At 46.3% G+C, this 16,561-nt stretch overlaps 2 protein-coding genes across 11 annotated transcripts in view; one reads left to right on the forward strand and one right to left on the reverse strand.

Moving 5' to 3' along the window:
- Positions 1-9,761, forward strand: part of LOC119899782 (potassium voltage-gated channel subfamily KQT member 5-like) — a 121,912-nt gene extending 112,151 nt beyond the window's left edge. For all 9 annotated transcript variants that reach the window (XM_038714533.1, XM_038714525.1, XM_038714529.1 and 6 more), the window contains one exon: positions 6,181-9,761. In XM_038714533.1, coding sequence (XP_038570461.1) covers positions 6,181-7,455 — 1,275 coding nt within the window. In that variant the 3' untranslated portion in view covers positions 7,456-9,761. The remainder of the gene's footprint in view (positions 1-6,180) is intronic.
- An 86-nt stretch (positions 9,762-9,847) lies between these two features.
- Positions 9,848-16,561, reverse strand: LOC119899786 (elongation factor 1-alpha 1). 2 transcript variants are annotated; one of them, XM_038714535.1, is made up of 8 exons: positions 16,432-16,561; positions 13,972-14,136; positions 13,097-13,276; positions 12,698-12,994; positions 11,899-12,049; positions 11,250-11,506; positions 10,673-10,907; positions 9,848-10,526 (listed from the first exon to the last, which is right to left on the reverse strand). In XM_038714535.1, the coding sequence occupies exons 2-8, from the start codon at positions 14,113-14,115 to the stop codon at positions 10,402-10,404; spliced, it is 1,389 nt and encodes a 462-aa protein (XP_038570463.1). In that variant the 5' UTR covers positions 14,116-14,136; positions 16,432-16,561; the 3' UTR covers positions 9,848-10,401. The 2 variants fall into 2 exon arrangements, with proteins under 2 accessions (XP_038570463.1, XP_038570464.1); XM_038714536.1 differs by lacking the exon at positions 16,432-16,561 and adding an exon at positions 15,491-15,590.

Consider the following 16,561-nt stretch of genomic DNA (forward strand, 5'->3'; position numbering starts at 1 on the left):
TTCAGGAGATGGTTCAGAGGGGGGTCCCTCTGAGGAAGATCTGGCGGAACTTCGCAGAACCACAGACCTGTCTCTCCGGGCCACCAAGGAAACGGCCCGCTCTATTGGTCGATCCATGTCGGTTCTGGTGGCCACGGAGCGTCACCTATGGCTCAACCTCGCGGGCATGTCAGAGAGGGACAAGAGCTGCCTCCTCGATGCACCGGTGAGCACGGCGGGCCTCTTCGGTGACGCAGTGGACTCTGTGGTGGATCGGTTCCAGCACATTAAGACGCAAGGCGAAGCGTTCCGCCAGTACCTCCCTCGCCGGTCTGCACCCCAGGCAGCTGAGGCTGCCGGGCGTAGATCCCTTCCCTCTACAAGCTCCTACCGAGAGGAGAGGAAGCAGAGTGTCGCTTCTCGGGGACCCCCCCGAGGGGCTGGGGCAGCGAGGCGACGCTCTCAACCTCAGCCTTCTGTGAGACGCGATCTGAGGACCGTCATCCAGTCCCGACGGAGCTCAGGGAAGAGGTCCTGAAGACCAGGGTAGGGGAGGTTTTTCTCCCCTCCCGCACCCCCCCCACCCCCCCGGAGGCCGACCGAGGTCCCCTCCGCCGTGGCAACAGGTGATGTTATCCCGCCGTTTACACGTTCAGGACGCACCTGCCACCAACGAGTCCGCACCGTACTGCCTGCCCCGAGGGTCTGTAGGCGGACGGCATCCCGACTCACCCACCGTGGATCTTCGGCGGCTCCCCCCTGCCGTTCTGGGGCTTCAGGGGTCCACCAGAAGATCACACGAGACACCGACCACCAGCCCCGAGGGGCTGGTTCCGTTGGCAGACTTTGCAGACGCTTGGCGGAGCCTGATGAACATTTCTCCGTGGGTCCTGCGCACTGCCATAGATGGGTATCGACTACAGTTCAGAACCCGCCCTCCAAAATTCAACGGGGTGGTTTGGACTGTGGTCCGCCCGGAGCAAGGTCCGGTGTTGGGACAAGAAGTTCAGACTCTGCTGAGGAAAGGGGCCGTGGAACGTGTCTCCCCCCCAGACAGAGACGCCGGCTTCTACAGTCGGTACTTCATAGTCCCCAAGAAGGACGGAGGGCTGCGCCCTATTTTGGATCTGCGGGTTCTAAACCGGTCTCTGAGGAGATTCAGGTTCAAGATGCTCACCATCCCCGCCATCGTGTCGCACATCCAATCCGAGGATTGGTTCGTCACGATAGATCTACAGGACGCCTATTTCCACGTCTCCATCCGTCCTTCTCACAGGAAGTTCCTGAGGTTCGCCTTCGGGGGTGTGGCTTACCAGTATCGGGTTCTTCCATTCGGCCTGGCACTTTCCCCTCGCACATTCACCAAGTGTATGGATGCAGCACTGGCCCCGCTGAGGCTCCGGGGCATCCGGATTCTCAACTACATCGACGACTGGCTCATCCTGGCCCAGTCTCGAGAGTTGGCGGTTCGGCATCGAGATGTCGTTCTGGCTCATCTGCGGCGTTTAGGGCTGAGGCTCAACGCAAAGAAGAGCGTGCTGGCGCCCACCCAACGGACTACGTTCCTAGGGGTTATATGGGATTCAACAACGATGCGGGCACAATTGTCTCCGGCACGTGTCGACACCATATTGGCCGCCGTGAGAGGGGTGAAGTTAGGCCACGCCGTCACTATGAAACACTTTCAACGAGTGTTGGGTCTCCTGGCAGCTGCGTCCAGCGTAATACCATCTGGACTACTGCACATGAGACCCCTGCAGTGGTGGCTAAGGAACAAGGGTTTTTCCCCGAGGGGAAATCCTCTCCATCTGATTTGGGTTACGCGCAAGTGTCTTCGTTCCCTATCAGTTTGGAAGGAAACTTGGTTCCTGTCCCAGGGGCCCGCGCTGGGAGGGTCTTGTCGCCGGCTGGTTATTTCGACAGACGCCTCCCTCACGGGCTGGGGCGCGGTCATGGACGGCCGCTTTGCAAGGGGATCCTGGCAGGTGCATCGACCCGAGTGGCATATCAACTGTCTCGAGATGTTGGCAGTGTTCCAGGCTCTAAGGAGTTTCCTGCCCGATCTCCAAGGCCACCACGTCCTGGTTCGTTCCGACAACACAACGGTGGTGGCCTATCTGAATCACCAGGGCGGTCTGCGCTCGCGCCCTCTGGACAGACTGGCGCGTCAGATCCTCCTGTGGTCCCAGCAGAGGTTACTGTCGCTCAGGGCGATGTATCTCCCGGGGACGCAGAATCAGGGAGCAGACCTGCTGTCGAGGCAGGGGCTGAGGCCCGGGGAATGGAGACTTCACCCCGAAGTGGTGGAGCTCTTGTGCGAAGAGTTCGGCCCCATAGACGTGGATCTGTTTGCGTCTCAAGAGACTACGCACTGCCCGCTATGGTTTTCTCTCGTTCCTCCAGCCCCGTTGGGTCTGGACGCCATGGTACATTCGTGGCCGAGGCTACGTCTGTACGCTTTTCCCCCAGTTGCTCTGCTCCCGGGGGTTCTGGAGCGGGTCCGCCAGGACAATGTCAGCCTACTGCTCGTAGCCCCGTTCTGGCCAACCCGGGTATGGTTCTCGGACATCATGTCGCTCCTGGACGGCCCGCCGTGGCGGGTCCCTCTGAGGAGAGACCTGCTGTCCCAGGCGCAGGGCCGGGTTCTTCACCCTTGCCCCGCCATATGGCGACTATGGGTCTGGCCCCTGAGGGGGCACAGTATCTAGAGGCGGGTCTGACAGCCGGAGCGGTCGAGACCCTCCTGAGCTCCAGGGCCCCGTCCACACGGAGGATGTACGGCCTGAAGTGGAGTGTTTTCTCCACTTGGTGTAGGGAGCGGTCGGTGGACCCTGTTACCTGCCCGGTGGTTCAGGTACTTGAGTTCCTCCAGGACCGGTTCTCTGCTGGTCTTTCCCCTTCCACCCTCAAGGTGTACGTGGCAGCTATTTCCTCTTTCCACACCCCTCTGAGGGAGGGGTCCTTGGGGAAACTTCCCTTGGTTGTACGTTTCCTCCGTGGTGCCCGGAGGATGAGACCTGCGACTCGGTCCAAGGTTCCCCCTTGGGATCTGGCGGTGGTTCTTGGGGCGTTGGCTGAGGCCCCCTTCGAACCCCTAGAGTCAGCTGAGGCTAAGCACTTGACCCTCAAGATGGCCTTTCTCCTTGCTATCACCTCTCTGAGGAGGGTGGGGGATCTCCAAGCGCTTTCGGTTTCCCCGCAAAGCCTGGAGTTTGCCCCGGGGAACATTAGGGCTATCCTGCACCCTCGTCCAGGATACATCCCTAAAGTGCCTTCTTGTGCGGCAGGGTCCACGGTGCTGCAGGCATTTCATCCTCCACCTCATGTGACGGCGGAGGACGGGAGGCTTCATCTGCTCTGCCCGGTCAGAGCACTGAGTATTTACACTCTGAGGTCCTCCCGTTGGAGGAAGGCTGACCAGCTGCTAGTATGTTTTGGGTCCCCCAGGGCTGGGCTCCCTGCATCCAAACATACGATTAGCAACTGGATTGTTCAGACTATTTCCCTGGCCTATCAGGTGCGCGGTTTGCCTTCACCTGTGGCTGTGAGGGCTCATTCTACCAGAGGCATGGCGGCCTCTCGAGCCCTCCTTTCCGGGGCCTCTTTGCAGGATGTTTGTTTAGCGGCTGGCTGGGCCACTCCGCACACATTCATTCGGTTTTACAGTCTTGACCTTCCTTCGGCACCTGGCACTCGTGCGCTCTCCTCTTAGTCGTGCCACTTTATTGCACACAGGGGCAGGCGGGGTTTTCGGCACGGTTTAGTGGGTATCTCGTTCCCATAGTGTCGTAACCGACGCAGTTCGAGTTCCCTCGAAGGGGAACGTCTCGGGTTACGTATGTAACCCTGGTTCCCCGAGAAGGGGAACGAGAGACTGCGTCGGCCCGCCGCACCTCTCTCCCCGCCTGAAGCGCCTGCTTCATAGTTTAAGCTAATGATGAGTGTGTACAGGTGTGCTTTATACTCCTCCGGTTATTCCGTCACACCTTACCGTTCTAGCAACAAGCCAATAGGATTGGAGTGATTTCATTCACGTTCAGACCTGCTTCGCCTAGAGGCGTTCCCATAGTGTCGTAACCGACGCAGTCTCTCGTTCCCCTTCTCGGGGAACCAGGGTTACATACGTAACCCGAGACGTTCCCCGCCCTGGGAGAACCTCTTTCTCCTAGCGCACCAAAGCTGATGTGCTACACCTACACTTCCCCAGTAAACCGAGCTGTACGTCCAGGTAGAATCAGCAAATAGGACCGCTAACTGAGCTAACCATTATTATCTATTTATTTTATTTTCATTTTTAATATATTATTATAACAACACACACACGTTACTGTTTCATTTATTTATTTTATTTTAATTTTTAATATATTATTATAATAACACACATACGTTACTGTTTCATTTATTTATTTTATTTTAATTTTTAATATATTATTATAATAACACACATACTTTACTGTTTCATTTATTTATTTTAATTTTTAATATATTTTTATTTTTTTAACACACACATGCTTACTGTTTTATTTATTTTATTTAAACTTTTTAATATATTTTAATTTTTTTTAACACACATACTTACTGTTTTATTTATTTATTTTAATTTTTAATTTTTTTTAACACACACACAAGCTTACTATTTTATTTACTTTATTTAAACTTTTTAATATATTTTAATTTTTTTTAACACACACTTACTGTTTTATTTATTTATTTTAATTTTTAACATATTTGTTTTTAACACACACATGCTTACTGTTTATTTATTTTTAATTTTTTAAATACATTTAAATTTTTCTAACACAAACACACGTACGCTTATGGGGTTGATCTTATGAAGTTTGTATGATAGTTTGGCAATATTGTTGTTACACATTCATGCCAATAAAGCTAATTTGAAGTGAATTGAATTAACCAGCTTCCCAGTTAATGGCAGCGAGTTAGCAGCAGAGCAGTGCGCGCCGTTAAGTGACTTCTGTGTTACATGAGAAAAGATCTGTGTTCCAACAATCCCCTGATACTTCAGAGTTGACAAGACGCAGCCCCCAAATGGAGTTTGGGGGGGGTAATAAAAAGTTTGTCTGCTAAGACTCTTCTATTAGACTAACGGTTTAGAGCAGTGGTTCTCAAACTTTTTTGGGCCTGTGCCCCCCTATCCATTATCCAGGTCCCTTACCGCCACCCAACAAATAGTATCGACTTTGGCATTTGGTGTTTTAATTTGTATTTTTGTTTTATTCTTGTTGTTACTATTGTTATTAAAAACAAAACACACAAGTAAATGACAAACAACATATTAATCACTTTCCCAGGTAACAAAAAAGCCATGTGAAAAGCAATTATATATAACTAATAAGTGAATGTTCCTCCCAGAAACTGTGTGTGAAGCCAGAGACTGGTTTCTTGGAGGGGACACTTAACAAGTGGGGGATATGGGGGTCTTCCCCCAGAAGATTTTGAGCATTAAACAGTTAATTTCCTGCATTCTGGGGGAAATTTCTGCACCAATTTATGGTGCAAATGTCTTATTATATAAAGGGAAACACAAAATTCAGGTGGCCAGTGACAATTCAAAATATGTACATATAATAGAATATAATGCAGTGAGGGAGGCCCTGCGATGGACTGGCGACCTGTCCAGGATGTACCCCGCCTTTCGCCTGATCTCAGCTGGGATTGGCTCCAGCCCCCCACGACCCTGTACGCAGGATAAGCGGTTGACAATGGATGGATGGATGTTATGCACAACGTACGCACCCCCCAGCGGTATCAAAAAACTACACTGTTGTAGATAACAATGCACACAGATCTGAGTGTGAAGGACTGAAAGTAACACTTTTCTATCAGAACTGCTTGTCAGGTGGCCAAATAGCTTCGGAACGCCCCTCTCTTTTCCACGTTGTTTGACAATTTCTGTAACTTTCCAATACCAACATTGCGACATTTATACCCTCTTCATGCAGTGATTGGTAAAGTGCAACCGAGTGCAACACCTTTAATGTCTTCCAGGAGGGTCTGCCTGAGAATGAGCAGCATCATCCCCATATTTAAACGTATCCCCACCTCTTATGCCATTAGAATCATTTGAAATCAAAGACAAAGATAGATAGTGGCTTTAAAATGCTTTCCTTCCCCATTATTTTTCTTTTCTTGCTTTATTAATTGTACACTCCTCACTCCTGTCCTCCCTTTCTCTCCTCACAGGTCCAGTCGATTGAGTCGAAGCTCGACTCCTTGCTCGACATCTATCGGCAGGTTTTGCGTAAAGGCTCGTCTTCAGCCCTCACCCTCTCCTCTTTGCCCCTGTTCGAGCTGGAACAAACCTCTGACTACCACTCCTCCGTCTTCAGCAAGGACCTGTCCTGCTCCACCCAGGTCAGCAGCAGCGGAGCGCCTCCCCCTGGTGGCTGTGTCACACGCTCCTCCACCAACTCCCAGCTCTCCCAGGGAGGACTCCATCTCATCCTGGCACCGCCCAACGAGCTCAACCTCAATGCCTCCTCTTCCACGCCTCCCTCCGGCCTTGCATCCTCATGTTTTAGCCCGTCACCACTGCGTCATCCCCACCATCATCACCACCATTATCACCCCCACCATCATCACTCCCAGGCTCAGGCCACCACACCTGAAAGTGGCACCGATGAGGCTGTGGGAAGCTCTCCACCCATCCTCACCCCAAACAGTATCAGCAGTTGCAGTGGCGGAGGAGCCGGAGACAGAGGGTTTCCTCTTCTGGCGAGGCTTCCACCACCACCCCCTCCCAGCCGAAGCGGGGGCCCGAACAACTTGCCACGAGCGACTTCCACAGAAGTGCCCCCCGACATGGAGGACTTTTGTGGAGGTTTAGGGATGCAGATGGAGGACAGCAGTGTTGGGGAGGACCTGGGCCTTGGGTTAGGGCTGGGAAGACTTGGGCGGCAGCTGCACGGCAGCACCAATAGCAATGGCAAGCTAAACCCTAAGGAGGAGGGCTCCTGGAGGAGACATATGAGCCTGGAGCTGCAGTCCCTGGTGCCTCCAGCCCTGGGCTGCTGCTCAGGCCCCAGCCAGATGGACCGAGGCTTGGGCAAATCCATGTCAGTGCAGGACCTGATGCATGCTTCGGGGACTGTCCAGGACACCCACCACAGCCACAGCCTGTCATCTCCAAGCCCCAGTACAGGCAGTGACTCCCCCATTGGCTTCCACAGCTGTAGCCAAGACCCTGGGGGAGGAGGCGGTATAGGAAGGAGTAGTGGAGGTGGTTGGGGCGAGGAAGACCTCTTTATCAGCGACAGGGACATAGAGGCGCAGGGATTTGACTTCCTGTCTCTGGGGACTGCTGAGGCCCACACCTACTCCTCCGAGCTCCTGAGGACAGGGAGCAGGGCAGGGGCAGGGTCCCAGGGCTCCAATCGTAGCCTGGCCAGCGGTCACGCATCCTCGCCCTCTGCTGGCAGCACCGAATTGCTGAACATGCCACACGTACGGCTAAAATAAATTTGCCTACATGTACATGCAAATCTCACCTCACGAAGACGGTTTTTATCTTTTTGGAGGGGTGTGGGATATAACAATGGGTCCTTTTTTTGTTTATTTTCTTGTTGATCCATTTGATAAGAATCACAGTATTTTCATACAGGCTGATGACAAGACATATCATTGCATGAGTTACTTGTTGTTTTAAAGAATGATTGCCAAATCTGAGATGAAGGCTTGTGTAATGGGAACACAGACCCCCAAAAGCTGAGACTTTGCCATTAAAAAAAGCCAACTAAACTTGGTCCTGAAAGACAGTTTGACTATATGTGACCTAGAGACACAGCATGAGTATTGCATGTTTTCAAAGGTACTGAGATTAGCAAGATACGGTTTACACTTAACAAAGTAGAAAGGCATGAACACCAAGCCAGAACACCACTCACAACCGTTGTAATTAATGGGGAAAAAAATGGGTCTTAATACTTAAACTGCGTGGCCATGTAAACAAAATCCTTCCTGTCTCTCTAATCACATGACAGGCCTCCATAGTGAAGTGAATGTTACCTCACCATAGCCAAACTTTTCATTTTCCATTCTTGTTACTATATTTATTTTTCCCCCATCATTTTAGAAAACCTGATAACCTCCCGAAGTTTCTTTAATAATCTTTAAATTATATGAATTACTATCCTCAACCAAAAATTAAAAACAAAATACCACACACAAGGACCATAACGATGTGTATTTGTTGAGTTTTGGCTCCTAAACTACGGGTCTTGTGTACTTGCCAATTTTGCTGACCATTTTCAAATGCGGGTAGATTTTTTTAACGTATTCTTTTTACAGTTTCTGGCATCGGGTTGCTATTATTTCCATACCGTAAATCCATTAGCAGACTCCTGAAATGTGCTTGAGTTATGTAATCCGTCACAGTGAACAACGGGTGATTTTTGCCAATGCTACATGGTCATTGTGTGGTTATGCAGTTTAGCTTTGAAAAATGCATTGCATTACCTCATAACAATAAACAAACAGAAACTACTTGAATTAGAAGCAAGTCTGAAAAGTCAGGTAACTGATTTGTATATCATAATGCCAACATTAGACAAAATATGACGATACATGTCCATTTTGTTGCAAGGGATCTTAGGAGCAGTTGTTTGTTTTTCAGATCAATTATTCATGGAAACACATCTTGAATGTCATTTCTTGGTTTAAAAAACTGTTTGATATTTTGATATTTTTGCATCTTAGCAAAGAGCTTTGTTTTGGTCGGGAACAGATACACTGAAAGAAATGTTCACAAATTTAACTTTGTATTTGCATTTGGCTTTTTGCCACCCTATTTTTACATGAAAGGAAGATATTTAAATCATGGTTACTGTCTACTTTTTTCATAATGTGGGATTATATTTGCATCCTTGAAGTGGGCTTGCTGCAGAATGTATTGCTTATTTCATTACTAATATGAGCAGAACATCTATTGCTGCTTGAACTGCTGAGCAGTGACATCAAAATGAGAAACGACCAACTTCCTCTTCCCGTTGCATGGTACAGAATCAGGTGCATCAGGTAAGATGAAGTGCTTCTCTCTAAGTATAGGAAAATAATGAGAGCGCCACAAGATGCAGGTAGATACTACCCATATAGCATCCAAAGCCTCAGAGGTGAATGATCACACTTAGCTAGCAGTACCTCAATGAATTCTGAAATCCAGTATCAAAGACTACATTACATGTGAAGGAGGTTTTGGGTCAGTTTGCTTTAAAGAAGTGGATTTTAATTTCCTTCATATACTTAAGTATATTTTGCATGAAGAGGTTGCCATATCCAAACCTATCTATAACTGAAAATGAATGCCATGCCATTTAGACAAATCACTAGTTAAGGTTCCAACTGATTGCATCTGAATTTAAAAAAGACCCCAGTTGAAATGAAGTCTACAAAATGTGCAGTACATGCAGTATATCGGTGCCTTGCATTTGTGGTACATATTGATCTCCATATCTACAATCCTGAAAAGTGCATTAGGTTCTGCCAAACAGAAATAGTTGCACTGTCTTCATTTTTCTCTCCTTGCAAATGTTCTGACTTGAGGCATTTTACGTTTTGTTTTGTTTTTTAATTCAGAGATCATTTTGCTACTGGGCATAAAACGGGCCTTTGACATGTTAACATTCTGTCACGTTTCTTTTAACTTATTTAAATTATGTGCACATATTTACGCACTAGTAATAATCTCAGTTAGATTTATGAAGCCTGTAATGTAATGAAAATGCAGATGAACTTTTATTCTCATTCAACAATAAAGGACATTGTATGAAGCGGTTTGTTTTTTGCTTTCCCATTATCATCGTTCACTTAAAACAGTGAGGTTCTTGGCTTGGCAATGACACCAGGAGCAAAGACATACTGTTTATACATCTTTACTGAACATGTGCTCACAAATAACAGTGATTAAGGTGCATGAATTAAACAGTAACATCTAACAGTGCTAAGGCAAGGGTGCTTAAGTTAAGCAAAGTGCTAGGCATGAAGCGTACAGGTATCAGACCGGGAGTTTCGTGGAGCTTGTTTCTCTAAGATGCAAACAGGAAACATGCGAACAGCCGATCTACCTCTGGCTAGTAGCATATCTCTTTTAAAGCTAGAACAAATCATTACTACCACAAAGACCTGGCAAAAGAACATCCATGCCTTATTATCGGTGCTAAGTTTGTTAGCTAGATCAATTAGCAGCTTTATTCTAACTACAACAGCACACAACCTACAATAAAACCTACATATAACAGTGTGGTAACATGTTAATCACCAACAGGGCGGTAGTTTTTTTTTTTTCCTTCGTCTGCTTTTGCGATGCATTGTGATAATAGACCAGACGCTGACTATGGTGTGCAGAAGGTGCGAGGTGCTAGTCTGTCTTCGGCCACGGTGAGCGTTTGGGGCAGCAGCCCAGTACAACGTTCATTTGGCCTTCTGCGCCTTCTGTGCAGACTTGGTGATCTTACCGCTAGCGGTGACTTTCTTTTCCACACCTTTAATCACTCCCACTGCCACGGTCTGACGCATGTCACGGACTGCAAATCTCCCTTAGGAAGCATGGTGGACAGGACATCTATTAGCTTTGATTAAAATGTCATTTCAATTCACAATTACCTGAAGCGAAAAAAAGTATTATAGTGTGGCAACTTGACCCACAAGCAAACATCCTGGACGTTCTAATGAAGTAACTTACCCAGTGGGGGGTACTCGGAGAAGCTCTCCACACACATAGGCTTGCCGGGGATCATGTCCACAATGGCAGCGTCTCCAGACTTCAGGGACTTGGGGTTGTCTTCGAGCTTCTTACCAGAGCGACGGTCAATCTTTTCCTTCAGCTCTGCAAACTTGCATGCGATGTGCGCAGTGTGGCAATCCAGCACAGGGGCGTAGCCAGCACTGATCTGACCGGGGTGGTTTAGGATAATCACCTGAACAACAGCAGAGACAGGCAAAGGCACGTGCAGGAGCGGAGATTGCAGTGATGATTAAGTCAATATAGTTCAGAGAGTGTGAGTGTAGCCGTAGCCCTGCCATTTTTAATGTTACACGCTAGCCACTGTTCTGATATTTATACTGATATGAAATATAGCCAACTTCAGAGTCATCAAAGCAGAATTAAGCTGCTATATATATATATATTATTTGCAGACATCAAAATAGCTGTGGATAGTGAGCTGGTGACCCAATTTATTTTCTGCCAAATCCTAAATTTACCCACATGTGGTGTTTGATCGGTGTTAATTTTGGACCCTGAACTCCTGTATGCAGACCTGAGAGGTGAAGCTGGCTGCCTCCTGTGGCGGGTCGTTCCTGCTGTCTCCAGCCACGTTGCCACGGCGAATGTCCTTGACAGACACATTCTTGACATTAAAGCCCACATTGTCACCAGGCAGCGCCTCAGTCAGGGCCTCGTGGTGCATCTCCACAGACTTGACTTCGGTGGTTACATTGACCGGGGCAAAGGTCACCACCATGCCAGGTTTTAGGGTTCCTGTCTCTACTCGGCCCACTGGCACGGTCCCAATACCTGGCAGAGAGGAAGTTTAGTAACTTAAAGTCTGACAACAGCTTGTAAAAAAAAAAACTGCATAAACACATAATTTGTAATCAAAACATAAAGAGGCTGTAAAGGGTCTGCGTCTGTTATTCCTGTTTTAGCCAGTATAATTGCTGGAGACACGCAAATGACTTTCGAAGAGTTTTTTATTTTTGGTAACGCAAAAGTACCCTACTAAGTTAATGGCAGAGAGCTTGTTACCCAAGTTACCCAGCACTGGTTACAAGGGGCTCTCATTCCCAAACTACTTCTACCATATAATCTGGTATCACTAACACTAGAAGAACTTGAAAATTAGACAACTTCCGTCTCATCAGTTTATTTCTACCTACAAATCACACTCCCACCAACGCCACCCTCACCTCCAATCTTGTAGACATCCTGCAGAGGCAGGCGGAGGGGCTTGTCAGTGGGGCGAGTGGGGGGCTGGATGGCATCCAGAGCTTCCAGCAGTGTGGTGCCTGAGGCATTACCATCTTTACGGTTGATCTTCCAGCCCTTGAACCAGGTCATCTGTGGAGAGGCAGGTTTCATTGGGAAGGTTTACAGCGAGGTGATTTCATTGCTTAGCTAAATACACAACCGTGCTGCCTCTGCAGCAATTTTTTGGATGCAAAAGTGGTATGTTCCTATGTAACTTGGTGCAACTACACCGCCATGGCTCCCACCTACCTCCGTTTCTACTAGTCTGTACACCACAGGCTGCTGCTATCCACTTAGCATGAGATCATCACACAGCTAAATAAATTAGGTTGGAAGGAAATGGTTAGCAATGGTATAGCAAACTCTGAATGCAGCAGCAAAGGGATGTGCACATTCACAAGAGCGACAGGCGCCCTCCCTCTCCTTGCTGCTCCCAGCCGATCTCAGCAACACAGCTGCAGCTGTGTTTACACTGAAGACAATGGAGGCGTGGCGGTAAAAGCTCACTGTCTGAAAGCACCTTTAGACATTTCAAACTAATTAGAAGCCCAAAAGCAGATGAACTGAACTGATGAACAGTTTGAAGTTGCATAATTTTATATCTAAATATGTAACAATCACTTAAGATACAGTATAATTCTAAACATAGGGGCTTTGTGTGAGGACATTATTCATTATCTGTAAATACTGTCAACATATATATATATATATATACTTTGGGTCTCACTGCGGACTCACATTAGCGCTGGCTTCCAGCATGTTGTCTCCGTTCCAGCCAGAGATGGGCACAAAGGCCACAGTGTCAGGGTTGTAGCCAATCTTCTTGATGTAAGTGCTGACTTCCTTCACAATCTCCTCGTAGCGCTTCTGGCTGTAGTTGGGCTCAGTGGAATCCATCTTGTTGATTCCCACTATGAGCTGCTTCACTCCCAGGGTGTAGGCAAGGAGGGCGTGTTCACGAGTTTGCCCGTTCTTGGAGATGCCAGCTTCAAACTCGCCCACCCCTGCAGCCACGATCAGCACGGCACAGTCAGCCTTAAGGAAGGGAGAGAGAGATATGTGAAAACGTCTTCCCTTCTCAAGTACTTTTCTCTCTCTGTCATGCAGGTTCTACTCTTCTACCCATTCTCCCTCTACCTGAGAAGTCCCAGTGATCATGTTCTTGATAAAGTCCCTGTGTCCTGGAGCATCAATGATGGTGACGTAGTACTTGCTGGTCTCAAACTTCCAAAGAGAGATGTCAATGGTGATGCCACGCTCACGCTCTGCCTTCAGCTTGTCCAAAACCCAGGCGTATTTGAACGAACCCTTTCCCATCTAGGGGATATGGAAGGGAAAGTAAAGACGTGTAACATTTACTTCACATCCCAGCATTTTTGATCAATAACTTTACCTACACTTACGGTACTTGACGAGTACTTGTTATATTACTTTTTACTAATTAATTCTACTGATTAAAAACTTTCCTTGTTGTATTTTCAACTTCACCTCTTTGAGGTCAGGTGGCAATGAGCAACAATTGTGAAAATTATGAAAAGCTGTGACTAGATGCAAACTTTGGATTCCAAATGTCCATTATAAACTTCTTAAGACAATGATTAATAAACTCTTGCAATTAATTAGTTCTCAGAAAGTCACCGTGACAGTTGGTGTACTACTCTGTTTTGCTGGTAATTGGGAGAAAATAGCTGAAGGCTATCTAGGCTACAGATAAAGCTACATTTACAACCACCACTTTTCCCAAATGTTTCAGCAATCCAATTAGAGTTTTTTTGTTGTGCTAAGTGCTGTCAAAGTGATTGCATCACCACATAATAATACAGTAACAACACACAGATTACAGGATAAGGACACAAAAATAGACATGATACTTGTTAGACAAGACACCAGTTACACAGAACAAGATAGTGTTGCACTAGAACACCTAGTGGCGTGCAGGAAAGCAGTTTTACAATAAAAAAGCATTAAAAATATAATATTTTAAATTCAAGTGAGAACAATATGAGTCATACCTCAGCAGCTTCCTTCTCGAACTTCTCAATTGTTCTCTTGTCAATGCCCCCACACTTGTAAATGAGGTGGCCGGTGGTGGTGGACTTGCCTGAGTCGACATGTCCTATTACCACAATATTTATGTGGAGCTTCTCCTTCCCCATAGTAGATCACCCTGGAAGATACTGTGAGATCCCAGCAAACAAGAATCAACAACATGCAGCCAAATAACGCGGACCTGTGGAGAACTGTCACTCTTTCACAGACATCTGCACAGTGACTGGGCTTGCACTTTGTGTCCATAAAACATGAACAGCAATTAACTAAGCAATGATGGATGTTAAAGCTACTGTTGCCAGAGTGCAGAGAAACAATACAAACATACTTTCAATTATGCATATTGAATAACAGCACGGTAATTAACATGTGTGGAGAAGTTATTTATATCATATCAGATAAACACATCACCCCCCACCCCCTCCTGAGCATGTTCAACCTATGTTAGGTATAACAGGTATGTGTATCTGCAGAGGTTACACTATACGGAAAAAAGGGGATGACTTTCAGCCAGAAGTGGTTGAGTTTCTACAAGTCTTTAACTGAACAAAGGTAATCTTAAGAGGTGACATCACTGCACAACAGATACACTGTCTTACAGAAACTCCTTGCTGATGATGCAGTGGATAAGACACATGCCTTTGGTGTGAGAGACGCAGGTTCAATTCCCCCACTGTGACACATCCAACAATGTGTCTCTGAGCAAGACACTTTACCCATCATTGATCCAGCATAGCAATTGTAATTCGCTTTGGATAAAAGCGTCAGCTAAATGTAAATGTACTTATATAATGTTAAAAAACTAAGAAATGTGCTGAACCTTCTTTCTTTACTGGACTTTATTGAGTATAACCCTCACCCTTTGTGATTTTCTTTTGTTTTTTTTATTGATTTACTGGATGAGCCTCTGTTTAGTTTTTCTTTACCGTTTCTTTTCTTGTCTCCTTTTGTACTCAGCTTTACCAATACATACAGGTTTGCTCCTAAACTGTGTTCAAAAAACAGATTTCCAGCCTCATGCTGGACTTGCATCCAGCTAAATAAAACACTAAGTCACAGTACCTTGTCATATCTAGCAAACTGGGTTACTTTTCTGAGCAGTTTCTGAATTTACACTAAGTACATATAGTTATGGATGTGTAATAAGTTAACATCTAAGTTACGGCTGATCCTGAATCTGAGCCACATTTTCAACAAACTAGCTAAGCTTACCTTTAAAAAGATAATAATAATTATTATTATTATTATTAGGCTAATTGAATAATAATAATAATTATTATTATTCAATTAGCCTAATTCAAATATAACGTTAATCTCAAAACGTTAACTCGGACACTACCTTTCATTTTGTGTAATATTATGAGAAAAGCTAATATCAACACAATAATCACATGTATGTTTAATGAAAAATATGCCTATGCTACTTCAAAATATTACTGGAACTAATATTTTTATATTATAACTGTATATCTTTCCTCTTACCTTGTGCTTTCTGCTCTATGTGAATAATTAACGTTAGTGAGTTAGCTAACTTTGTAGATAAAGCTCGCGACGTCCGTTGAAACGTTAGAACCCGTTTCACATTGTTTGGGGGGCACGCGCCCGCAACACGTGCACGCGCAACATTGGCTCGCGTCTACATCACACTGCTAATTATTTTTATATATTTTGATCTCGAGGAAAGTTTTTTTTGGGGGAAAAACTGAGTTATCTTCCACAGTTTACAGCTTTGTCCATCTCACCAGATATCAAAGACAAACTCCACGAGGGACAATTGCATCTGTTTTTTCAGAGTGCACAGCAACATAACAGTCCCTACACGTGCGAATCTTATGATTACGGCTCACGTGGCTTTGAGGTAACAGCTCGCAATAAATAACTGTTCTTATCCAAATAAATCTTTACTTTATCCGAATTTCTTAATGAAATGCGTTTGCATTTCGTTTAAATGCCAGTAAAACACATACTGCCGCAATGACCACGCAGTTAGGATTACACTGCAGGGATGAGGGTCTTTTACAAATGTCTGCATGTCTCAGCATCCACTTTCCAGTCGGATACACAACACTGTTTATCTCGCTGTGGCAGCATGATGGCAGAGGAGATTCCCGCATGACTGCCAAGTGGGCTATTTCTCCGCTGAAACTGCGCCATACAGGCCTACCCGGCAAATACCCAGCTTTGGTGCCAATGCACACCCCTCTGCACTTTTTGGCACCGCTCGCCTTGATCACATTACCACGACATCAAAGCCAAATTGCATTCAACTATCAATTCCGACTCTTGCACTGCACTGCACTGCACTTACTTAACAGCTATTTCAAACGTCCCTGACATTAACAGCTGTTTGCAACATGCCTGTTGCAGGATGCTGACAAAACGTGTTGTTATTGTGATACATCGGAGAATGTCCTGTATCATACCTTTGCTTCCTGCTTTCAGAAGTGCGTTCACTGCGGTGACACAGGAGCTGCTGCCTGCTGCGCTGCACTGATACACGCAGCCAAGGTCCCAACTGGCGTCAACTACTGAAATGAAAGGTTTCGCCACAAG

The sequence above is a fragment of the Micropterus salmoides genome, unplaced genomic scaffold (genome assembly GCF_014851395.1).
Source record: "Micropterus salmoides isolate LMB-PRFRI ecotype aquatic unplaced genomic scaffold, ASM1485139v1 Ms_hic_scaffold_12, whole genome shotgun sequence".
In the NCBI taxonomy this organism is placed as follows: Eukaryota; Metazoa; Chordata; class Actinopteri; order Centrarchiformes; family Centrarchidae; genus Micropterus; species Micropterus salmoides.